Consider the following 24975-nt stretch of genomic DNA (forward strand, 5'->3'; position numbering starts at 1 on the left):
CCGTCCAGACCGGCCTGGACACCACCAAGAATATTGTCACCGGCACCAAGGACACTGTGTCCACTGGGCTCAGCGGGGCAGAGACCCTGGCCCGAGGGGCAGTGCAGACTGGCCTGGGCACCATCCAGAACTGGTTACCTGGTACCCAGGCCCCTGTGTGGGGTGGACCCACCAATTGCAGTGTCCCCCACAAAGGAGGGGAAGCTCCGTCCCCTGGGGAATCCAGCACCCTGGACACGCTCTGTACGGGCCTGGACCTTGCCCAGGAAGCCACTGCTGAAGCAACAGGGGCCACCCTGGGCTGTGAGGAGGTGGCACACGTGGCCCCAGTGCACGGCTATGAGGGACCCATGAGCTTCGCGACGCTCCGGGATGAGCTGAAGGAGCTGGGGGACATCTTCCATCCCATGGATGCCGAGGAGCAAGGTGCGAGCAGCACGGCCGGGCCACCTCCCAGCGGGAGCCCCAAGCCCGGAGAGTCCCGGGGCCTCTGGGACTGAGTAACCCCGTTTCCCCTTGCAGCCCGGCTTGCCGCCTCTGAGCCTGAGCCCAGGGTGCTCACGGCCGACCAGGGCAGCTACTTTGTGCGTCTGGGCGACCTGGCCCCCAGCTTCCGCCAGCGGGCCTTTGAGCACGCCCTGAGCCACCTGCAGCACGGACAGTTCCAGGCCCGGGCCGCGCTGGCCCAGCTGGACGACGCCTTCAGGCTGGTAAGAGCCTTGCCCTCCCCGCTCCCCCATCCACCTGCGGCGACCCGCCAGGCATCTACTGAGCCCCTAGGAGGCTTCTCCGCGGCTGACGGCCCACATGCCGGCCCCTTCTCTGAGCTGAACCCGGGCCAGCGGTAGCCCCCTGTGGCCGACGCAGACGGCGAGGGACCCCCAGCTCTGAGGGCCCCCAGGTCTCCAAGGTCATGGGTTTTAGATGTCTAGATGCACATGCAGTCCAGAGCCCAGCGATGCGGCCCATATCAGGATCCCCGGGGCATGCGCACAACTGTGTGTCAGTCCGTGCCCCACGGTCTCTGGTGGGCCACGTGTGAAGACCATGAGTCCCATCCGGCAGGGTCTTGACAGGAATGAACTGGGCCACGTCTGGAGACATCTGTGGCTGTCACGACTGCAGGAAAGGGAGCTCCTGGCCTTGAGCGGGTGGGGTCAGGGACGCTGCTCAGCCCCCCGCAGGACCCAGGACGCCCATAGTGACCATACAGAATTATCCAGAACCAGTGCCAAGTGTTAGCAGGGCCACAGAGGGGAAAGCCAGGGTTAATTATGGGGAAATATAATAAGTAAACCTGTGCTCGCGCTAGACACCGGAATACGTCCCCAAGGGGTCAGACGGCACAAACCAGGGTGACCTCAGGGTCTGAGTCCACCCCCCGCCGCCGTGTGTGCAGCCTCCCATGACCTCAACAGGTCAGAGATGGCAAATGTGATGCAAAGGCTCTTGGGGGTCAGTGGAAGCCCCTAACCTAGAAGGTGTCCCCTAGAGGGGTGATCCTGTTCCCAGGGACACTTGCCAATCTGTGGGGACATCTGTGGGTGTCACAACTGGGGGGACTCCTGGCATGGACGTGGGTGCCTCTGGGGTGGCTTTCAGGGGAAGCGAGAGGCGCCCGGGCTCTGAACGTGCCTCCAGAGCAGGGATGTGGGACACGAGAGAGGGGGACGCCAAGGCACCGCGGAGATTTTTTAATTCTTTTTTTTTTTTTTAAAGGATTTTATTTTTTTTTTTGCAGCTTTTCTGCCATGCCCCGGAAAAGCCTAGACACGAGGCTCCAGGGCCAGACCCAGAACGTCCCCAGGGGAGAGTCTGTGCAGGGACCCTGTCGAGAAGCCGTAACTTCTCTGCTGGGCTCTCTTTCCAGATTCAGAAGGCCGAGCAGGCTCCGGAAGGCCAGTCCCCGCCGGCCCAGAGTGCGAGCAGCCGAGGGGAGGAAGGCACCCCCCAAGAGGTATGTAGCCAAAGGCTGAGGCCCCCGCTCCTCCCCCTCTGCCCCTGCTTACCTTGTTCCCCGCCCCCGCAGGCGTCAGACCCCGGGGCCCTGGCCGCGGCCCGCAGCCTCCTCCAGCAGCTCCACGTGGCCTACAGCGCCCTGGCCGCCGGCCTCCAGGGCCTCCCGGACGAGCTCCAGCAGCGGGTCGGGCGGGCGCGGCACAGCCTCTGCGAGCTCTACGGCCTGGTCTCCTCAGCCCGCTCGGCCCACGAGCTGCCGGCAGGGCCCCTGGCCCGGAGCCGCGAGGCGGTGGGCCAGGCCTGGCAGGGGCTGGAGCAGGCGCTGGGGGGCGTGCAGCACAGCCCCCCGCTCTGCTGGCTGGTGGGGCCCTTCGCCCTGCCACCCGGCGGCCAGCGGCTGTAGGCCGCTCCCCGCCCACCTCCACGGGGCCTCCTCCCCAGCCCCAAACCGGCTCCCGCTCCCCGAAGGTGCCTCGCCCCTGTCGGGGCACCAAGGACCGTGAACTCGGCGGCACCATGCGCCGGGCTCAGGGCCTGCCCGCACCACCCACCCCTTCTTCTCCGGATCTCGGGGCCTAGGGTTGCTGAGACCGCCAACAGAGGGCCTTTGCCTGAGGATCTCAAGCAAGCACTCCAATTAAGAAAGAGAAAGGAAAATGTGCCCAAGTCCAGAAGGTTCCATTCAGTTCTTTTACTCCTCCATCCTGGGCTCCCGACTCTGCCCTCGCTCTAGAAGCATACACTCTGATCCTCAGCAAACGGGGTTCCATTGCAGCAGAATGTACCAGAATGCCACTGTCACCCCAGGGCAGGCTCCTAGCACCTTGGCCGACGCCCGGTGTGGCCAAGGGGCTCTGTGAGAGTGAAGTTGCAGCAGCCACAGGCCACGTCTGTGCCCCGGGGCTGGAGGGCTGGACTGGGCGGGGAGGGGTATAAAACCAGCCCCTTCCCACCTGGGCCCACGTGGAGCTGATGCTCTGTGGGCCCCCAGACACCTGGGCTGAGGCCGAGTTCAGGGAGGCCCCACACCCGGCCCAGGCTGGAGAACAGCTGGGACACAGCACCCCGTCCTTTCCGGCCACACCTCCCTCAATGCCCAGGACAGCCATGCCAGGGATGGCACGCGGGCACCCTCACCAGGCCTCACCTGCCCCTCCAGCTGGGGCGAGCCTTGCTAAGCAAACCCCGCTTCTCAGAACCCGCAGACAGCTCCTGCTCAGACCCGATGCGGTGCCCTGGGCACAGCACGCGGCGCCAGCCTTCCCCCAGAGGCTCCCCCGGCTCCTGGGTGCCCGCCACATGAGACACGGGGAACGGGTCAGGAAGCCCCTCGGCCTGTCCTTCCTGGGTCTCTCTCTTGCGCGGTCATCGCAGGGAGAGATGCTGGGCACAGCCGTTCACAGAAGGTGACCGCAGTAACTCGGCCGCAAGTCCAGCCAAACCAAAGGAGGGGCACCAGGCTCAGGAAGTCCCACCCTAGCCACGGGCTTGGTGGGGTTGGGGGCACCTGGCCGGGGGCAGGGTGAGTGACATGCAATGGACGCCAGTGTTGGGCCAGTGGCTGCCGTGTGCGGGTGTCTGTCTGAATCCGCGTGACGGCCCTGTGAGCCTGGGGTCGTTACCCAGGTGAGGGAGAAGCTCAGGGCGGGAGTGCCGCTCATCCAAGGTCACAGAGCAAGTCCTGTCCCCACTGCTCACACCCTCAGAACGCCAAGGACGAGGGCCAGCCCACGGCGGCGCCCCGGCCTCAACGGCTCGAATACCTGAGCTACTGCTTCTGGGGGCCCTGAATCTCGCCTCGGGGGTCCCAGAGCCACCCGCAGCCGGGCTGGAAACAGAGCAGGGCCCAGGCCCACCTGCTGGGCCCCTGCTCCCGTCTGGGTGCTGGGCGGCCGAGCACAGGAGGGTCAGACCACAGCCTCCACTCGAGCCTCTGTTTCTTCTAGAAAGGCCTCCCACTCCCGCTCTCCCTCATGTCAGCCACGCAGGGCCAGGCCAGGCAGGGGCGCCGTCAGAACCAAGTTCACATTCACTATGACCTCTGCGGCTTAAACCCTTTGTCCCTGGACAGGTCCTGGGCAGCTGCACCCGCGACACTAGAAAACCAAGTCAATAAAAGTGACTTTCTTTAAAAAAAACCCTTTATAGTCATTTCATGTTGGTTGGAAATCACAGAAGTTAGGCAGAAAAACAACCCAGGGGACAGATACAAAGGGACAGCACGGCGCTTCCCCGACAGGGCTCTGCTGGCCTGGCGGCGGGCGGGGGCCAGGGCAGGCCTGGGGCATCTACGTGCGGCGGGGGGCGGGGGGGCCTGGCCGCCGGGGCTCAGCTCTCCTCCTCGTCCAGGGACTCCGAGTCCATCCGCACCCTGGCGCGCTCCTGCCGCTCCTTCCCGGGCGCGTCCAGCTCGGGGGCCTCCCGTGCGCTGCTGGTGGGGACACGGCACGGGCGCAAGTGAGCACCAGCCGTCCCCCCCAGCAGAGGCGCCACGCCCGGGGGGTGCAGCGGGGTCCAGAGCGCCCTCGCTGCCCCGGCTGGGCCCTGCCGTGCATGGGCGGACCCAGGCCCTCACCACGGCGGCGTCCGCGTCCAGGAGCCCGCGCACCCGTCCCCGGCGCAGCTCCCTGGACGGGGGACCCACGGGTCAGCGGCAAGGGTGACGGGTGGGAGGGGCCTTCTCTGGGCGCGCAGCCCCAGGGACACTTACTCGTTGTGTAAGGGCTCTTCAGAGGAGCCGCACCCCGGCCCCTCCTCGGAATTCTGTCCTTCCCCCTGCTCCTTGTCCTCTGTGCTCTCTCCCTTCTGGGACGTGGCCTCGCCATTCACCGGGGCCGAGAGATCTGGTGGGGAGAGGGGCTGGTGACCCTATGAGCCTGCCCGCGGGGAGCGAGTGAGCAAGCTGGTTTGGGGACAGGGGCCCTAAAGGAGCCTCCATCTGCATCAAGGGCCCCGGCCCCGTGCGCCCAGCACATGCCCCCAGCCCACACCTCCCAGACCCATCGGGACGGCTGGCTCATCAGGCCGGGGTGTGCAGCCCTGGGCCCCGGCACGGCCAGGCCTGAAATGGGGAGCAGCTGTGGGGAGAAGCGTGCAGACTCTCCCGACAGGGATAAGGAGGTGCCCCCTGCAGGCTGGCCCGGGGGCTCGAGGCTTCGGCCGAGCCCTTGGGAAGGTCTGGGGGAGCCCCTGTCGGCAGCCCCCACATAACCCCAGCAGGAAGGAAAGCCCTCCTGTCCCTCGGGGACCCAGTGTCGCTGTCCCTTCAGGAGACACCCTTTCTCCTCTCGGCCAGCCTGCCTCGCGATGCCCCCACACGTGCCCCCGATGCACGACCCCTGTGCTGTCTGGCTCTCAGGGGCTCCGAGCAGGTGCAGGGAAGACGCCACTCCAGCCGTGCGGGGGGAGCACTGAGAGGTGCCCGGGCCCCGAGGGCTCCTGCCTTGCTCCTCACCAGTGCTCAGCTCGTCCTCCGCCTGGTCCGTGGGGGCCTCGTCTCCGGCCGGCGCCTCCTCGGCCTTCCCCACCTCGGCCCTCTCCGTCTCGGTTCTGGCCGCCTTCTGGACAGCCTCCATCTTCGGCCCCAGGACCCGAGACTTGAGGCGGGTGTAGACCTCCGCGGCCTTCTCCATCACCTCCTTGTTGGCCTTATAGCGGCGGATCTGACCCACGAGAGGCCCAGCTCAGGGGACGCGGCTGGTCCCCACCCCGCAGGGCCCCACCGGCCACCAGGCCCTTCTGCCGCTGGGATCCCAGCGTACCTTCTTCAGTGTGGCCACCACATCTGTGTTCTTCTGGAGGATCTGAGAGGTCACCTGTAGGGTCCCCAGCTCCTCTAGCGCGTTCAGACACCTCTTCACATCCTGCAGGGGGCGGAGGAGGGGACGGGCGGCACCTAGCTGAGGGGACCCCACGGGGTGCCCTGGGGCGTGGGCGGAGCGACAGGGAACCCCAGGGATGGTGGTGGGGACCCAGAACTTGGAGGGCTGCTCGGCACCCCCTTGTGGGGACACCAAGCGGTGCCCGAGGCGGGGTCCTCTGCTGAAGGACGCCCAGGTGAACCGACACCTGGGGTTTGCCTCGGTTTCCCAGGACTTCTCAGGGAGCTCCCGCCACGAGGGGCTGGGGGGCTGCCTGGCCTGGAGGAGCCTCCGCGCCCGACGAAGGTCTCACCGGATTGTCGACTTTCAGGGCGAACTTGATCTCGCTGTGCAGCTTCTGTAGCTTCTCCTCCACAGAAGGTTCTGGAGCCAGGAGAGAATGCAGTGTCTGCACTGACTGGGGCCGCGGAGCCACCCTGGCCCGGACGCGCCACGTGGATCCAGCACCTGTCCTGCTGGCCCACCCTCCTCACCTTTCTTCTTCTCTGCCTTCCGGTCGGGCGGGAACCCTTCTGACCGCTTCCGGGTCCGCTCCACCTTTGGGGGCCTGTGGAGTCACACGCCTTAGCCCTGCCCCAACCTGCCACCTGGCCACCCTGCCCCACCACAGCTGTCCTCCCCACCGGGGCCTCTGCATGTATGTGGTGGGGGACGGGTGGAGGGATCAGGGCCCTTTGGGACCTGGTCCGGGCAGCCCTGCCTCCGGTTCAGCAACAAGGTCAAGTCTAAGAAGCATCACGCTCATCATTCTAACACACGACTGAGAATTAACAGCCAGGTGAACCAACTACTGAAAAGGGCCTGGATCTGACCCCCATCGACGACCGGGAGGGCCCATCTCCATCCCCCTCGGCAGCCAGCCGCCAAACTCCCAGCCGGCAGGTCATTCACAGATGCTGACTCCCCTTAGCAAGTGGGCAGGGGGACGGGCTGTGGCCCCTGCCTCGGGGAGGGGGAGCTCGGACTTCGAGGTCTGGGGGACAGGGTCCCCCCCTCAGCACTGCGGACAATGGGTGGGTCACTCTCTGGGGGTGTCCCGAGCCCAGCCCCACCCCCTCAATGCCAGGACCACCCCCAGCGAGACAACCAGATACACAGGGTGGCATCCGCGGGGCAGAACCGCAGTCTGGAGCAGCGGGTCCTACGCAAGCTGACGGGGCTGTGAGAATGCGACACCGGGTTCGGGCTGACGGGTCCCCGGGGTACTGAGGACCGCAGGCCAGCACGGGGTAGGCGGGCCCGCAGCCAGCTGTGGGGGGAGGGGCGGGGTGGGGCCTGACCTGGCTCGGGGCCTCTCCTCGGGGCGCCCTCTCTTCTCCTTCTGGCTGGGTCTCCTCGAGGGCTCTGTGCTTTGTGACAGTCTGGCTGCCTTCTTTGCCTGCAGCAGCCGGAGAGAGACGGGGCTCACATCAGATGCCACTCGCCGCCCCCTGTGCACTGCTGAGAACGGGCGGGACAGGCAGAACGACTCCTGTGCCCAGCTCGACCCCAGGCGGCAGCTTCCCGGGCCCTCTACGTGCTCCACGGAAGGGGCAGCCCAGCGAGATGCACTTCCTGGGGCAGGGACCCTGGTCCCCTTTGTGTGACCCAGGGAAGGCAGGACACAGTGTTGTCCTCCCGTCATGCGGGGCTGGGTCTAGGAGGGGACAGGCCGGGGAAGTCAGGCTCCCGTTCAGACGGACTGCGAGTGCCAGGAGGGCGGGGCGCTGCGAGGCTGCAGGGCGGCCCTGGGCCTGATCGGGCTCACCACTAACGCTCCAGGGGCCTCCCACCTGCTCCCTGCTCCCCCCCAGTCCTGCCCCCCAACCCGCAGCAGCCAGAGGGCACCTGTGAGCACAGGAGTCAGGTCTGCGTCCTCTGTCCACAGCCCTCCAGGGCTCCCACCTCCCTGGTAGAAAACCCCAAGTCCCCCCAAGGCCCTCCCCGCCCTGCCCCTCCATCTCTCTGCTCTACCCACATGGAGCCCCTGGTTGTTCCTCCAATGTGCCAGGCCGTGTCCTGCCCCAGGGCCTTTGCACACACTGTGCCCTCTGCCCAGAGCACTATTCCCCCAGACACCTTCCTCGACCCCCTCTCACATCATTCAGATCCTTACTTAAGGGCACGCAGCACCTTCTCACTACAGCCTGCAGGGCTAACCGTACCTAAAGCGGAAAACCCCACCCCGACAGCTCCTGCCCCCCGACTTGTCTTTAGCGCCCAACATGCGGGAACGCTCCGCACGACGTCCCGCCTGGGCCCTCACTTGAAGGTACACGTCCGTGTCTCACTGCTTCACCCCCGCCCCCCGGCTGGTGGCCGCCCACCCCGTGGATGGCAGGAAGGGACGCGCCAGACCGCCCCCCGGCCGGCAGTGACCCTAACCTCTCTCTGCGGCTCGGCCTCGGGCCCCGAGTCGGACGAGGACTGCGGGCCCCGCCCCCGGCCCTTGCGGCCGCGCTGCTTCCGCACGGGCTCGTCCTCGTCGCCCGGCTCGTCGCCGCTGCTGCCCCCGCTGCCCGGGGCGGGCGCCTCGCCCCGCTCGCGCTCCCGCCGCCGCTCCTTCTCCTCCTTCTCCTGCTCGCGCAGCCGCCGCAGCTCCTCCTCCTGCTCCCGCCGCCGCCGCGCCTCCAGCTCCCGCCGCCGCTCCTCGTCGCGGCGCTTCCACTCGCTGATGCGGTCCACCTCGTCGCTGTCGCTGCAGGCGCGCCCGTTAGAGCCCCGGGGGCGTGCCGCCCGCCGCCCGGCCCGCCCGCCGCCCGGCCCGCCGCCCACCTGTCGCTGCTCGAGCTGCTCGGGGGCCGCTCCGGCTTCGGCTTCCGGCCGCGGGGCTTCGGGGCCGGCTTCTCGGCTGCGGGGAAGGAGGCGGCCGGTGGGCGCGGGCCCTGCCCCGCGGGGCGGCGAGGGGGCGCACCCCGGGCCCTTACCTGGCTTCCGGCCCCGCGGAGGCTTCTTTACCGACACGTCGGAGTCGGAGGAGGAAGAAGAGGAGGAGGAGGCGGAGGACGGCGCTGACCTGGCCACGGCCACCGGCTCGCCCTTGGCCCCGTCGGATTCTGCTTTGGAGTCGGAGTCGGAGGCCGAAGGCGCCTTCTGGGAGAGGCCGGGGCGCAGCGGTGAGGCCACAGGCCACAGGCAGGGCCCAGAGCCCCCTGCGGCCCCCTGCCCACAGACAGCCGCCTCATTGCTGGGCTGTGTGTGGGGTCCCTGGGGCCCAATCTCGGGGAAGTGGGGGAGCACGGGGAGCCACTGGGTTTCCAGTGGTTACAGCTGCTCATTGCTTTTTTAATTTTTTATTTGAGAGAGAGAGAGTGAGAGGGCAGAAGAAGAGAGATTCTCAAGCCGGCTCCACACTCAGTGCAGAGCCTGGGGTGGGGCTCCATCCCCCCACCCTGGGCTCAGGACCTGGGCCGAAATCAAGAGCTGGACATTCAACCAACTGAGCCCCAGGCGCCCCTGGAGCTCTTTCCAGAACAGAATATGGCTGGGGCGGGGAGGCCTAGTGAGAGGAGGGCCCTCCTCCCGCCTCTCTGCCCCACCCCACTCCCCACTCACATGTGCACACGCGGCTCGCTCTACACACACGCACATAACACACATGCTCGCTCCTCTGAGGAGGGGCGGTGGCGGGCAGTCTCCGGCCCCAGAAGCGCCCTGCACACCCTGCCCTCAGCGGAGGCAGAGGGGGACGGTGGAGGTCCCCAGGGCTCCCCGGTGGCCTACAACCCGCCCTCCTCCAGAAAGGACGGACTCTAACCACGGACAGTGGCTGGTAGCACAAGGGGTGTCCCGGAGGTCCCCACGGGCAGGCAGGTGGGAATGAGGCACACACCAAGCACCTCTACCTTTTTCTTCCGTCCCACAGGGGGGCCCCGCCGAGGCGCCCGCACCACAGCCTTCTTCTCGGGGGTGAAGTCCTGGGCAGGGAGGAGGCGCTGAGCATGGGCCCCACAGGCCAGCCACGGCCATGGCGCAGCTCCCGTGGGCGCACCCGCCTGCCCCTGGAGCCAGCCACCCGCTCACCTGGTCACTGGTCTTCTCAGACTCGGAGGAGCTTTCCGAGTTCTCCTCGGATGGGGACACGCTCGCCTGATCCAGGTCGCTGGAGGCCTTTCGAGCTCGCTTTGAGACGGACATCTAGAAAGAGGGCAGCCCGAGCATGTGAGCGATTGGACGGCCTGGCAGAGCCGCCTCCTGCCTGGCCGCTCGCACCCGGTTCTGGGATCCTGGCGAGGGGGACAGGGACCCCGGAAGGGGCTGATTAGAAGCCAGGGATCCCGGGGCGCTGGGGGGGCAGGGGGGCTCAGTCGGTTAAGCATCAGACCCTTAGATCCAGCTCAGATCATGATCTCCCGGTTCATGGGTCGGAGCCTTGCACTGAGCTCTGTGCTGACAGCGCGGGGCCTCATCGGGGTTCTCTCGCTTCCTCTCTGCCCCTCCCCTGCTCACGTGCACATGCATACGTGCTAAGAAAATAAACTTAAAAACAAAAACAAAACAAAACAGGGATCCTGAACCTTAAGGACACTGTGCAGTGACAGAAGCCAGACATGGAAGGACACGTCCTGCGTGACCCCACTCACGGGGTCCCTAGAGGCATCCCGTCCACAGAGACAGAGAGTAGATGGTGGGAGCCGGGGGTGGGGCAGGGGGTGGGGAGTCACTGTTTCCTGGAGACGGAGTCTCAGTTTGGGGAGATGGAAGGTTCTGGAAACAGATGGTGGGGGGTGTTTGCAGAACAGTGTGAATGTGCTTAATGTCACTGAGCTGTGCAGTTAAGAATGCAAATTTCATATTACGTGTACTTTACCACAATAATAAAAAAAAAAAAACGAAGAAGAAAACAATGCCGGTATCCTTTCCCCTGAAACACGTCCCTTTGGGGGCCAGACAGAGGTGGTGGGTGCAAAAATGCTGTGAACGTACTACACACCACCGAGCTGTGCGTTTTATTTTTTAAGTTTATTTATTTTGACAGAGACAGAAACAGCACAAATCGGGGGACAGAAAGAGTGGGAGAGAGAGAATCCCAAGCAGGCTCTGTGCCACCAGCGCGAAGCCTGACCCAACGCTCGAACCCACAAAACTGTGAGATCATGACCAGAGCCGAAATCAAGAGTCGGACGCTTAACCGACTGGGCCACCCGGGCGCCCCATAGCTGTGCATTTTAGTGTGGCTGATTTTTTAATGTGAATCTCACCTCAATAAAAAGGTAAAAAAAAAAAAAAAACAGAGCCACCTGGGTGGCTCAGTCGGTTAAGCATCTGACTGCTGCTCAGGTCATGATCTCACAGTTCATGAGTTCGGGCCCCGCGTTGGGCTCTGTGCTGACAGCTTAGAGTCTGGAGCCTGCTTCAGATTCTGTGTCTCTCCCTGTCTCTCTCTCCCTCTGACCCTCCCCTGCTTGTGCTCTCCCTCTCTCTCAAAAAATAAACAAACATTTAAAAGAAAAAAATTAAAAATAAACACACACAAACCCATACACGCAAACAACCTGAATTCAGTTTCAGGGGTCCACATGTTCCGACACCCACCCAAAGAGGTTGACGTAAGCGGAGAGACCTGAGCTTTAGAAGCAGGTCTCGGCCAGAGACCACGCAGGCCACCCCACCCCCACCCCCCCGCCGCCGGCAAGTGCCGAGTTCTGCGGCGCCTTCCCTCTGCCCTGTCTCATTGGAGACGCGTTGGTTGTCCTGACCACTGTCACCTGAGCGTCTTCCCTGCTCTGTGCCCTGTCCGAGGCACGATGGGCTGAACTGGGTCCCTCTAAAACTCATCTGTTGAAGCCCCTACCCTCAGGACCTTAGAACGGGACTGTTTGGAGACCAGGGACTTGCTTTAAGGACATACTTAAGATGTCACTGGAGTGGCCCTAATCCAGTGGGACCTGTGTCCTGATAAGCAGAGGAGATTGGGATGTGAACACAGAGGGATGAGCACTGAGGCCACGGGATGTGGGCACCACATCTGCAGCCAGGGAGAGGCCTCAGGAGGAGCCAGGCCCTGCCGACGCTTTGAGCTCGGACTTGCCGCCTCCAGGGGTACTTCCTGGTGTGCAGGCGGCCGAATCCACAGTGCTCTGAGGCCAGCGGCGCACGCACACGGTCGGTGACGCACTGGGGAGAGATAAGGCCCCTACGGTCTACACGTGTTCCAGCCAGGAGAGGCGGGTGGAAACATTCCGTGCAAATCTGCGAGGAGGGTTACTCGCGTGGGGGGACCAGGGCAGGACGGGGAAGGGACGGGGGGACAGGAGAGACGGCAAGGCGGAGGAAGGCGGTGTGGCTGGGGACAGGTCAGGGAAGGGACGGGCGAGTCTGGGGCCCGACCTGCAGGGCTGTGCGGTCGTGTGTGCAGCCTGGCCCCGCTTCATGGGCAGCTGTGCCAAAGCCGGGGGCACCTCACATGCCCTCTGGGGACAGAGGTGGGCTGTGGCCCTGGGGCACTGTGTGCTGCCGGCTCACGTCCCTCCGGACTCACCGGGAAGTTCTGGGGAAGCTGGACGTGGCAGCTCCCCAGGCAAAGGACAGGAATCGCGAGGACGGAGGGTACCCCAGCCGCCCCCCACCCCATGCCAGGGTGCGAGGGGAGCCAGTGGGGAGGGGCCCAGGGCTGCGAGATGCTGGAACCCCAGAGAGAACAGAGAGGCTGCCGGGCGGCTCGGGGCCAGGCCCGGGCCCGCAGTGGGACCACTCAGAGGACGGGTGAGACGACCAGAACGTGGATCCACAGGAAAACACCAGCAAATCAGTGTTAACTAAAGAGCGACGGATAAAGCTGGCCCCAAGGGAAAACCACGGCCCCTTGCAGGTCAGAGAAAGGAGAGCTGAGGGTGGGCGGGGGGTGGGGCTCCCAAGGAAACAGGCTTTTAAGTGTTCCCTGGTGTGGTTAAGGGGGCTGTGATCAGAACTTACATCTGTTTAATGCAAAAGTGACCCAAAAAATGAGTGGGCACTGACTTACAAACGGGTTTAGGGGCGCCTGGGGGGGCTCAGTCATTTGAGCATCTGACTTGGCTCAGGTCGTTGTCTCACAGTTCATGAGTTTGAGCCCCACATTGGGCTCGTTGCTTTCAGCACAGACCCTGCTTCAGACTCTCCGTCTACCTTCCTCTCTGCCCCTCCCCCAATCATTCTTCCCTCCCCCCAAAATAAGTAAACATTAAAAAAAATTTAGATGGGGGGTGGTGCCTGGGTGGCTCAGTTGGTTACGCATTGGACTTTGGCTCAGGTCATGATCTCACAAATTGTGGGTTCGAGCCCCACAATTGGCTCAGTGCTGACAGTGCAGAGCCTGGAACCTGCTTCCCATTCTGTGTGTCCCTCTCTCTGCCTCTCCCCTGCTTGTGCTCTGTCTCTCTCTCGCTCTCTCTCTCAAAAATGAATAAACATTTAAAAAAATAAATAAATAAAAACTTATGGGGCGTCTGGGTGGCTTAGTCGGTTAAGCGTCCAATTTTGGCTCAGGTTAGGATCTCGTGGTTCATGAGTTCAAGCCCCACATTGGGCTCTGAGTTGACAGCACAGAGCTTGCTTCCGAGCCTCTGTCCTCCTCTCTGCCCTTCCCCCATGCATTCACACACACTCTCTCTCTCAAAATAAATACACTTTAAAAAATTAATAAACACAAAAAACCCAGTAGGGGTTCATCCCTCAGGGGTGGCACGGATGGGGCTGTTTTCTACACATTTCTGTTTAATGTCCCCAACGACTGTAAGCAGAAATAACAGGGAATTTGACAAAACGATGCCAAGTACACCATAAAAACTTGGGGAGGGGGTAGCTAAATGCCCAACCTTTTTTTTTCCTTAAATGTTTATTCATTCACTTTTGAAAGAGTGAGATAGAGAGAGCAAGCGGGCAGGAGAGGAACAGAGAGGGGACACGGGGCTTGAACTCAAGAACCATGAGATCGTGATCTGGGCCGAGATCAAGAGTCAGACACTTAACTGAACAGCCTCCTAGGTGGCCCCCAAGCGCCCAACAGTCTTAATAACATATGGGTTAGAAATCATAGACGCTGCTCAACCACGGATGACCCCATCGTAAAACAGTACTTCATGACCAAGGAACACTCAGCAAACACACACCGTGTATGGCTGCCGGTGCTCTGCACACCTGCACCTCCACCCCCACCCACGCCCCCACCCATACTGCCACCCCCACCCGAACTCCACCCACACCCCCACCTACACCCTGCATGACGCACACTCGGATCGCAGAGAAACCCGCCAGGGTGTTTCCAGGCCCGGCACAGAAGCCCTCGCACCTACACGGGTATTTTCTACCAGCTTCTCCACACCTTTTGCATCTGATAACTTGTAATGAGCGGGGCTTAGTGTGATGACTGGAACCAAAGCAAATGTTATTATCATAAGTAATGACAGGAAAGCCTGAGCCTGTCAAGGAAATTGGCACTCGATCCTGGTCTTTCATCCCGCACCCGAATGGTTAGACGCAGTCAAGAGGCAGAGAAGAGAAAGGACGAGAGACTATCCCCAGAACAGACAAGTCAAGTCCTCACAGAAACCTTCACACACACGTGCACAGTAGTGTGTTCACAGCGGCCAAAAGTGGACACAACCCAGATGTCTATTGACTGATAAATACAATGTGCCTACCGCGAACCTGCACGTCCCTCGGCCACGAGCAGAAGCGAGGCACCCACCCCCGCGGCCCCGCAGACGGACCCTGAACACACGACACTCAGGGAGGGAACCAGACACAGGAGGCCACGCGGGGTGAGTCCACATGCGTGAAACGTCCAGAAGAGGCTCATCCATGGATGGGAGGGGGCTTGTGAGGGCCGGGGGCTGGAGGATGGGGGGTGACTGCTAAGGGGGACAGGGTGATGGAGTGATGGAATGTTCTAGAACTAGTCAGTGGTGGCCGGCTGCACAGCTCTGTGAATGTATAACCACCAGTGAAGTGTATATTCCAGCAGGGTGAATGTCGTGCTATGTGAATGGTATTTCAGTTTCTAAAAACCAGGTTAAACACCCAGAAAAAGTATCTGCGCATTTGTCTTAAGGGCATCACTTCAGCCAGGAGGCTCCTGGGAAGGAAAAGCCACTCCCAAGCGTGGCTTCTCCTTCTGCTGGTGTCTGTGCAGCCTGGCTGGTGTTGAGTGAAAGGCGGTGGACACAGGGAAGCATCTCGGCTCACACTGTAGCGGGGGTTAAGGACACGCCCTCCCCGAGATGACAATCTACAAGGCGGAAACGGTAATATCTACTGGGCAACCTTACAAAGATTAATGAAGTGACACACATGAAACACGATAACCAGTACAAATAAATGAAATCAATCATGGTGGAACCGTGCATTAACAACAAGAAAGGCAGGGGAGGAAGCCCAAGCTGCTGGGGGTGGGGGGCAGAGAGAGGCTGGGCTGCCACCCCTACCCCCAACCAGGCCAAGGGCTCCCGCCCCACCCCCACCCACCTTCAGGGCTGCGGCCTTCCGCTTCAGGCCACTGTTGTCGCTGCTTTTGTCCGAGTCGGAATCACTCTCCATCCTGTCGCTGGCCGCTGTGGCGGTCACGGCTGTGACGGCCATGACCCCCCGGACCTCGTCGTCCTCACTCCCGCCCGCCGGGTCGGCCTCAGGGGCCTCGCTGTCCGAGGAACTCACCGGCTAGGGGGCAAGAGCAGGGGGGCACGGACCCCGAGTCACCAGCAGGTCTGGGTGGTGTCCCCAACCAGGATGGTGACCCCGAGGGCAGATCCATGGCGGGGTCTCAAATGTCAAGGTCTGACCTCTTCGCCTTCCAAACTGGGGACCTGCAGCCCAGAAAGCCTGAAGAACTGAGGCTCGACGGCAGGACGGACACATGCGGCGGGTGCTAGGGTTCAAGATCAAACCTCGGGCCAGTCTGTGACTTAGCCTCTTAGGACCTCAGTTTCCACATGTGAGCAAGAGGGGGGATGGCACAATTTTGGCCTCACAGGCCATCCTGTGGCAAGGGCGGGGCAGAAGCCATACTCAGGGCAGCGCCCAGGCTGCCAAGAGGCCCACCAAAGTTTGCTTTTTCATCATTCACATGCTCATCGTGACAAAGACAAGACTCCAGGCTTAAACTTCCAGGACCCTCGATTTCCGTTTTACCCCAGTGTCCAGTCAGGCAAGAACAGCCACACAAACAACGGCCACTTAGACGACGCGTCTGTGCTCGCCACGTGCCCGGCTCCTTTACACACCAGGCGGGCGTCCGAGCGGACTCTGGGCGCGGTGCTGGGCAGGCAGCGAGCATGCGCAGAGGAGCACGCAGCGCAGCCCCTGCTCCCGGAGAGCTCACCGTCTAGCGGGTGAGGCCGAGAGCAGAACACTGTGTCACCACGGGGAAGTGGGGGGACACCGGCACGTGGGTGCCGAGGACTCAGGGAGAGGTGGGTGTAAGGCAGCAGGAGTGTTTTCAAGTGCGTTTTGGGGAGGAATCCTTGGAGGCTGGGACGTTTTAGCTGACGAGTCATCTCAAGCATCCAAAGGGGCAGGAAGAGCAAGAGGGAGCCGGGCACGGTCGGTGTGGCCAGCACGGAGAGAGGGAGGGACGGGGGTGGTGTGTGGGGCGGGGGGGAAGGAAGGGCTAGAGGGCTGGGCCAGGGCTGACGCAGGGTTAGGGAGGGCCTCGGGGACCCGCCAGCTGCACAATGACCGTCAGGCCACAGGGTCTCTCGGGCCTGTTTCTGAACCCGTGCTGGACGTCTGATGTTAGTGGGAGGTCAACGGGTGGGCCCTGGTCACCTCCACCCAGTGAGTGTCACAGAACACCCACCGTCCGAGACCTTGTGCCGGGATGGGGGCTCGAGACGAGTCGGGGTCCCTGCCGTCGGGGAGCTCACAGTCTAATGGGGAGAAAGACAAGGAAACGCAGAGATACAACAGAGCACATTCCTGGGGCATCCAGCCGGGTCCGAGGGTAATACCTGACCGTGTTATTTCATGGTACTTCTTTACTGGGTAGCTGATTTCTTTTAAGACAGAGATTGTGACTCTTTAGAGCTACTGTCTGCAAAAAAATCAAACATACAGGGCAGCTATAGAACAGAATACTACTCAGCCATGAAGCGGATGGAAACTGATAGGCGCAACGGCCTGGATGAACCCCAAAACAGGCCCAGTGAAAGAAGCTGGAAGCAAAGAGCCACATAGGATTCCATTTCTGTGAAATATCTGGAATATGCAAATTAACAGAAGTAGGAAGCTGATGAGGAGTTCTCAGGCGGGGCACCTGGCTGGCTGTCGGGTGGGCATCTGACTCTTGATTTCGGCTCAGGTCATGACCCCAGGGTTGTGGGATCGAGCCCCACCCCGGACTCTGCATGCTGGGCATGGAGCCTGCTTGGGATTCTCTCCCCTCTCCCTTAATCAAGCTCTCTCGCTCTCTCTCAAAAAAAAAAAAAAAAAAAAGGAGTTCTTAGGGACTGCAGGGAGGGGTGAATTGGGGGTGACAGCTAACAGGAAGGGGGTTCCCTTGAGGGGTGATGGAATGTTCTCAATTAGAGAGCAGTGACAATTGCACGACACTATAAACATATAAAAGCCACTGTAGTGTGTGCTCAAAACGGTTAAAACAGCGAATTTCCCAAATTCGTCACAGAAACAACAGAAAGGCGCGTCCCCTTGGTGGGGCCACAGCCGGGGTCAATGGAGCGAAGTGGGGCCAAGCGCAGCCAAGATAGAAGCAGGGAGGACAGAAAGGGGCTGAGTTCGAGCAAGGAGCCCCCAAGGCCATGCCTGCGGGACGCAAGACAGACCAGGAACAGGGAGCAACGGGAGGCGGGAACGCGGGCGGCCAGGGGGCTGGGACGGAAGGGAACCAGGGTCAGCGCTGGACCCAGGACCAGAGGAGGCCTCGGCAACACGCCAGCACAGAAAGGCACAAAAGATGGGAGGGGCAACATGGGCTGAGCGCAGACAGGAGGGCACCCGGCCCCCACTGCCCGTGCCTGATCTCCCGCAGGAAGCCCTCGGGCCTGCCCTGGCTGAGGGGTCGTGAGCCCACCCTGGCCTCCACACAGCCGGGCGAACAGGCCAGGAAGGACCAGGTGTTGAAGGGACCTTGCCCTCAGCACCCAGCACCTTCTGTCTCCCCGGAGGTATGGTGACCGGGCCCCATCTGGATAATGCTTGACAAGAGTAAAGCAGGTCAGGGACCCCAACCTAAAACACTGGGAGAGAAGAACCACGCTTCCAGGTGGTCTTTGTCACGCCTCCCGCCAGGGCGCCCGTTCTCACCATAGCAGCCGCGGTGAGGGGCAGAGGTTACCGAGCTTGGCAGCTGCGTGCGTGTGCGTCCTGGGTGCGAGCGGCCACCCTCATCGTGCAGATGACGAAAAAGTAGCATGACAGCTCAAGTGTGACAGAGGCAGGCCGCCAGCCTCTAAGCAGGGGCCACCGGGCGCAGCGACTGCTGGGATCCCTCCTCGCTCCTGATCACATGGGGTCCAACCTGTGCGTCTCACGTCCAGCCAGAGCTGGGCCTGCTGCAGGTGGGAAAGGGGACTCTCCAAGAACGTAGGTGGCAAGCCCTGCGCTGTGCCTGTAGACAAGGCCACGGACTCTGGATCCCTGGGGGTCAGGCCCTGGGGTCTGACTGCCTGCCAGCAAAGCTCTAGGGAAATCTGACCCCCACAGAGAAGTAGGAGGCACGGAGAGGAACCAGGAAGAAAGGCCCAGAGCTGGCAAACCTCCAACCATCGCCCAAAGGTCGGGCGAGTGAGGCGAACCTCAGTTTCTCTCACGGTCTTCATGGATCAGGGGGGTGATGGGCGGGGGGGGGGGGGGGAAAGGGAAGGGAACAGCCTGCCTCGTTCCCAACCACGCCATCACCTGCTCAGCACCTATGTCACCGGGCCAGGTGCCTGGTGTGCGTTTGCTCATGGGGTTGCCCCCACAGCCCGGTGACAGGCTGATGCTACCACGAGCCTCTGTCTCAGATGAGAAAACAGAGGCTAAGAGAGATGACATGGACTCGCAAGGCACACGGCACACTAGTGCTAGATCCAGGACTTGAACCCAGGTCCTCGGGCTCACACACCCAGACCCACTGAGTAGAGGTTATTCTCTGGGCCCTCCTCCAGGCCCCCACACCCGTGCCCGATGCATTTCAGCCTGAGACATGGGAGGCCGAGGCTTTAGCCCCAGCTCACGCTAACTAGGTTGAGAAGCCTGGACAGGCCCCTGTTCCTCTACTGAGGGACAAAGATGTATTTCCAGAAAAACCTTTGTCAGTGGTTCTCAACCAGGAGTGATTCTGTTTCCTACAAATCATTTGGCAGTGTTTGGGGACACACCCAGGGCTGCCAAAACTGGGGGGGAGGGGGTGTTCCTGGCATCGAGTGGGGGGGGAGTTAGGGATGCTGCTCAAAACCCCACAGGAGCCCCCTTTCCCCCCCGAGAATGATCCAGGCATGAATGTTGAAAAACTCCGGTTTAGGGCTAAAAGGTCTCTGATTCTAGCTGAGTCCCTCTGGGCCTCGGTTTGCTCATCTGTAAAATGGAAAAGATATCCCCTACCCAGGCCACCCTCAGGACTAGACCAAGAAGACCATGAAGCTGGAGCCACACTATGATACCACTCCTGGCCCCTGGCTTGGCAAGGTGGTGAGGGAACGGGGCTTGCAGCCCCCTCTTTGTGACAGAGCCAGCTGAGTTAGGGCTGTCGAACAGACAGAGTCCAACAGTCAAGATAAGTTTGGGGGCAAGCCTAGCTGGCTCAGAAGAGCATACGACTCTTGAACTTGAGTTGTCAGTTTGAGCACCACGACAGGTGACAGTATAAAAAAATACTTAAAAAAAGATATATTTTGGAGAACAATAAGCAAAGTTAAGAATTCCAGGCTTCGGGGGTGCCTGGGGGGCTCAGTCGGTTAACTATCTGACTTCGGCTCAGGTCATGATCTCACGGTTTGGGAGTTCGAGCCCTCCATCGGGCTCTGTGCTGTTAGCGCAGAGCCCGCTTCAGATCCTCTGTCTCCCTCTCTCTCTGTCCCTCCTCCCCATGTGCGCACACTCGCACTCTCTCTCTCTCTAAAATAAATAAACGTTAAAAAAAAAAAAAAAAAAAAAGGAATTCTAGGCTTTAGAAGGGAAAGCTGTAGGTTTGCGGCGAACACAGAACTTGGCGAGTGTGCCAGGAGTGAGTAGCTGTGGCTCTCTCGACTGGATGTTGAATCACAGTGAGCAGGAAGGAGGGCTGACCTCCCCGCTATACACAGCTACGCTCCCTCGTACACCCCCTTTTCAGTTTGGTGCCCTGAGTCTGCACTTCCTCACCAGATGTAGAGATACACAAAAAACTTAAAGCGTGAACGAACAGAGTGCCCGGGCACCCGTACGGCAGTGCTTCCGAAAGCCCGCCTGTGGCCTGGCTCCATCAGCAACATCTAGACTGATGCGCAGTAACAAATGCCTCACAGGGCCCGGCCCTGAGCCCTCCACTCTGACCCCAAAACCTCCAAAGTGAGGCCCATGCATCTGTATCTTAAACAGACATTCAGTTCGGAGCCACAGGCTTGGCAGGCCCAGCTCTCACACTCACTGCTGCTTCTCGCCCTGGGGAATCTGCGTGGGGCCAGCTGAACGTCAAGGTTGCACCACTGTTGAGTTTCTTTCCTCGAGGGCAGGCAGCCACACAGCACTTCCCAAGCCGCGGGTGTGCAATAAATATTACATGGGGCGATGATTCACCAGCAGGCAATAAGCTCAGCGCGTACCCAACCAGAATCTGAGCCGGGGCCAGAGAAGGATCGCACAGAGCCCAACTGCCTGAAAGACCTTCCGACCCACACCCCCCGCAATGGGGGCGCATGCAACCGGGAGATACAGGGTGGGGGGATGTGGCCAAGGCGGGGGACCCCCTTCTCCTGGACCCATCCCAGGAGGCCAAAGGAAAACCCCGCCAACATCCGCTAAATGTGAGCCTGGCCCGTCGAGAAGAGGGTGCCAGACCCTCGGCCCTCAAGTGACAGCTGGTGAACCAGACCGAACTCTGGACCATGAGCTCCCAGAAGGCAAGACGTGGGTCCATCTGCTTCATGGACTGCTGATCACTGGATACAGCAGTGCCTTCGGGGGGGGGGGGGGGGGGGGGGGGGAGGTGCTGAGACGCAGGAAAGCAGAGCCCGGAGACCCCAGGTGGTCACACAGGACTAGACACTGCAGTGATCCTGGGTCCATCGCGCACCCAAACCAGACCCTCTGAGTCCTGCGTGCCCCTCACAGACCAGGCCTCAGGGCCTTTTCTCCGCAGTGAATGGCTCTGTGGCCTGCAGTCAGGGAGCTCGGCCTCCCAGCCAGCCTCCAGCCCGCCCCTCCTGAAGCCACGCAGCTCAGCGTCTGCACTGGCTGCACAAAACCCCAAACAAGGCAGCTGAGAGCAGAGCAGGGGAGCCCAGGCCAGCCTCCTCTCATCTGCATCTCACCCCCAAGTGCCCAGAGCACCGGGGCTCTCTGCCGCCCTTCCGCGGCCTCGCAAGGCTTTCCATGAATTTTACTGCAAATTTTTTCCCCTGAGAAAACAAAAGGCTTTTTCAGAGCTGCAAGAATTCTAGAGCAGGGGTTTTCACCCCGGGGGATCCTGCACCCCTCCAGCCCATCCAGGGGGCACCTGCCAGTGTCTGGAGAGGTGTCTGGTGGCTGCGACTGGGAAGGGGACGTGCTCCTGCCACAGAGTGGGTGGGGCTGCGGAGGTCACACGACTGCTACCTCCCTCCGGCAGGACAGAGACCGAGAACGACGGCTGTGCGGGTTATCAGCAGCGTGGAAGGGGAACGAGCCCTCTGTCCTTGCCCGGAGGCCAACTAAGGCTGCCTGTGGTGCCCAGTGCGGGTCGGCAGTCACCCACCAGCCACTCTCCGCCCCAGGGACTCACCAGAGGAGCGCTGTAGCTGGCGTGCGGATTGTTCTGGATCTCCCACAGGCCCTCATTGAAGCCTTTCCTCTTGTTGGGTTTCCCGTACTTATCTTTACACTTGTCATAAGGGAACAGGTCCTTGGGTCCCAGGAAGGCCCTGGAGAAAGGAAGCACGGGCCAGGGCCAGCCCCAGGTGAGTCGGGGCACCCGTGAGGCACCAAGTGGGAAGGTCACCCACCCCCCGGAGGATACTTACGTTTCGTGTGTACCAAAAAAGAAGATGGGGTATTTGTTGGGGGGGGGCTTCACGGCACCATCGGCGATGTCATCGATCTGCAGGGAGAGGCTGGTCAGACGGGCTTGGGGGGGGGGGTACAGCTGAGCCAGGGAATGGCCAAGAGATCCACCAAGTTACTTGGGGAAGGCGGAAGGCGTGCTGGGAGGAAGGGAGCCTGCAGCTGAGGGAGACAGGGCTCAGCCCAGGTAGGCATCTGCATTCTTCTATGTGACCCTGCCCCCATGCATGCCTGGCCCCTCCCCCCAGAGTGTTCTGCCTCCAAGGTGGGTGCTTCACCTGAGCGAAGCCAAATATGAGGCCCCTGGGTAACCAGGAGGTGGGGCCAAGCTCAGCTTCTGTGAAACTCTCAGGGCCCTCCCTCGGGACCCCCCCCCCCCCCCCGGCACAGAGGCGATGGGGGGGGTCTCTCTCCCAGAGGCTGCAGCTGGCAGCTCCAAGGATGCAGAGGGTGGGGGGTGGGCAGCAGGAGACAGGCCCTGAGCATCCAGGAAGTCCCACCCTCTCCCTATAGGCCCATGGGCCCCGGCAGCTGTCAGTCACCTCCCCACAGGAGGCTACCAGCCCCTTCACTTCCAATCGGGTGCTTGGAAATGTTCCGGGGCTTGGAGAGCCGGCAGGAGGGGTGGGTGGAAGAGAGGGAGAAGCTGGTACTCTGGAAAGAAGGGAAGTGCCCGCAAAGTTTCAGGGCTCCAGGGTCTCCCCAGAATAGATGCCCAAGCAAATCTGGTTAAAGTGAGTTTTCTGGTCCCTGTTCATTCCTTCCCCATCCTCTTGTATGCCTGGGGGGCTGCTGGAACCTTCCCTGCCTCCCCACCCCCACCCCAGGTTCCTTCCTCGGTTCTCTGGGCTACTTTCCAAAGGCCTTGGTCCCTGGGCCTCCGGCCTCCATCTGAGCATCCCTGTCCTGCACAGAAGCTTCCCCAAACTTCATCACCCTGAGGACCGGCTGGCCACGCCTTCTGGGCCCGGCTTCAAGTCACCCAGGACCCGTCTCTGAGCCCCAGGCTGGACATCCCAGCAGCGGCACCAGCCCCTGAGCGCCTTCCTGACCCCCTGTGGCACCCAAACCCCCAGGTCCGCGTGGTGCCCACTTCTACCCAGAGCGGGCGAGGCTGAAATCTCCAGCCACCTGCCGGTACTGCCTGGGCAAACCCTGGGCTCCTCCCGTTCCAGCCTTATCCTCCCAAGGCCCCCCGCTGCTGCCGGAGCCTCCCACCCCCCAAACTCCTACAGTCCCATCACGCGTACTCCAGCAAAGGTTCTGGGGCGACTGTATCCCTAAGACCTGGGGATGGTGACCTCCGGGTCCCTCCTCCACACTGGCCTGCCCTCGGTAGTGCCTGGTGCGCCCCTCTCTGGGACTCCCAGACTCAGGATGCCCTTCAGACCTGCACCCCGCGCACCATCTGGGTCCCCTGGATCTCAGGCTCTTCTAAAGGGGGCCCCCAAAGTCCCCTTGGCTCCACCCCTTCCCTCAGATGCTCTCTCTCTCGGGCTTGAGGCTGAAAAGGTATCTAATTCAAGCGTCAGGGAGGACCACGCTGAGATCTCCCTCAACCCCACACCCTAACCAGTCCCTCCGGCAGAGAATGGGGGAGGGGTGCCCAGGGTTCCTCAAGTAAGTCTCATTCGGACCCGGGGTCGGCGGCGCCCCGCATTCTCACACGAATCCGCTCAGTTTCAGTGACCTTGTGCACACAGCTCCCAGCCCCGTTTCCAGCCCTGGGCTCCCCCGGCCCCCCTCACCCCTCTCCCTTACTGCACCCTACACCCTAGCCCACCCTCACAAATGGCCTGCGGCCCCACAATGAGATCCTCCAGTCTGAGGCGCCTCCTTCCCATCAGTCTGATTCCTCTTCTTAAACCCCACGTTCCTCAGCTCCCCTCACACCACCTACTCTCTCAAATACTTGAACTTGAACCCTGCTCCCTCAGCCCCCAGGTCCCTCAAACCCTACGACCCTTGGCGCGATTCCCTCAGGCCCGGCCCCCACCCCTCGCAAACCCTCCGTTAAACGGGTCCCTGAGGTACGTGGGCCCCCCAGACCCCCGTTACGCGGGTCCCTCTGTGCCGGGGCCACTAGTCCCCGTTATGCGGGTCCCTGAAGCCCGAACACCGCCCCCCCCAGACCCTAGTTGTTCGGCTCCCTGAGGCCCGGGACTCCCAGACCCCCGTTACGCGGGTCCCTCAGGCCCGGTGTCCCCAGAGCCCCGTTACGCGGGCCCCTCAGGCCTGGGACCCCAGACCCCCGCTGCACAGGTCCCTAATGCCCGGGGACCCCCAGGCCCCTGGTGCACGGGCCACTCAGGCCCGGGGCCCCTCCTGCCCCACCCCCCCGCCTGGCCCATCTCCCGCGCGGCCTCACCCGGGCCGGCCAGTGCGGGTAGCCCTTCATCTTGGCGAACACCAAGTCCCCGGGCTTGAAGGCATGCGGCATGCTGGCGGCGGGAGGTCCAGGCCGCAGGAAGCGGCGGCGGCGGCTACGGCGGCGGCGGCGGCGGCAGCGGGAGGCGAAGCCGGGGGCGGGAGCGGAGCGCCGAGGGGGCGGGGATGGCCGCCTGGGCAGAGAGCCGGCGCCTGCTTATTGGGCCGCGTGTTTCCGGAAGTCCCGCCTTCCCCCCGTGACGGGCGGGAGATGCCGTCGCTCAGGACCACGTGCGGGGATAGAGGAGCACAGAGACCAATGAGAAGAGGGGTTGGAGCAGAGCAAGTTAACGGGATTGGGTAACGGGCAAAGCCAAGAGGCGTGACCCAGAAGCCTAATGGGAGCGGGGCGGAGGTTATGGGAGGTGAAAGGGGAAAGGTAGGAGGAGGGAAACCAAGGCTTTCAGGGAGTGGTGAGGCGGGCAGCCAAGCTTCTTCGGGGCGGGGCTTGGGGAAGAGGGGCGGGCCATAGGCCACCACAGAAGGAGGGCTTTAAAAGTAGGAGGCAAGCCATTGGCTACCGCCGAACGGAGGCCTAATCAATGCAGCGGGCGGGGTCTTGAAAGCCGCCCGATCC

The 24975-nt window shown here is 62.1% G+C and overlaps 1 protein-coding gene across 3 annotated transcripts; it reads right to left on the reverse strand.

Annotated features, from left to right (window-relative positions):
- Nucleotides 1-4078: 4078 nt before the first annotated feature.
- HDGFL2 (HDGF like 2) lies at nucleotides 4079-24480 on the reverse strand. 3 transcript variants are annotated; one of them, XM_039247626.1, is made up of 16 exons: nucleotides 24340-24480; nucleotides 21932-22008; nucleotides 21694-21832; nucleotides 15264-15455; nucleotides 9843-9956; nucleotides 9665-9736; nucleotides 8747-8909; nucleotides 8595-8670; nucleotides 8205-8517; nucleotides 7121-7218; nucleotides 6314-6387; nucleotides 6133-6203; nucleotides 5721-5822; nucleotides 5414-5621; nucleotides 4670-4802; nucleotides 4079-4390 (listed from the first exon to the last, which is right to left on the reverse strand). In XM_039247626.1, the coding sequence occupies exons 1-16, from the start codon at nucleotides 24409-24411 to the stop codon at nucleotides 4288-4290; spliced, it is 2007 nt and encodes a 668-aa protein (XP_039103557.1). In that variant the 5' UTR covers nucleotides 24412-24480; the 3' UTR covers nucleotides 4079-4287. The 3 variants fall into 3 exon arrangements, with proteins under 3 accessions (XP_039103557.1, XP_039103558.1, XP_039103556.1); XM_039247627.1 differs by having other exon boundaries at nucleotides 4079-4387; nucleotides 8747-8912; XM_039247625.1 differs by having other exon boundaries at nucleotides 8747-8912.
- Nucleotides 24481-24975: the final 495 nt, after the last annotated feature.

This window comes from Hyaena hyaena, unplaced genomic scaffold, assembly GCF_003009895.1.
Source record: "Hyaena hyaena isolate Hyena2069 unplaced genomic scaffold, ASM300989v1 scaffold_296, whole genome shotgun sequence".
Lineage (NCBI taxonomy): Eukaryota > Metazoa > Chordata > Mammalia > Carnivora > Hyaenidae > Hyaena > Hyaena hyaena.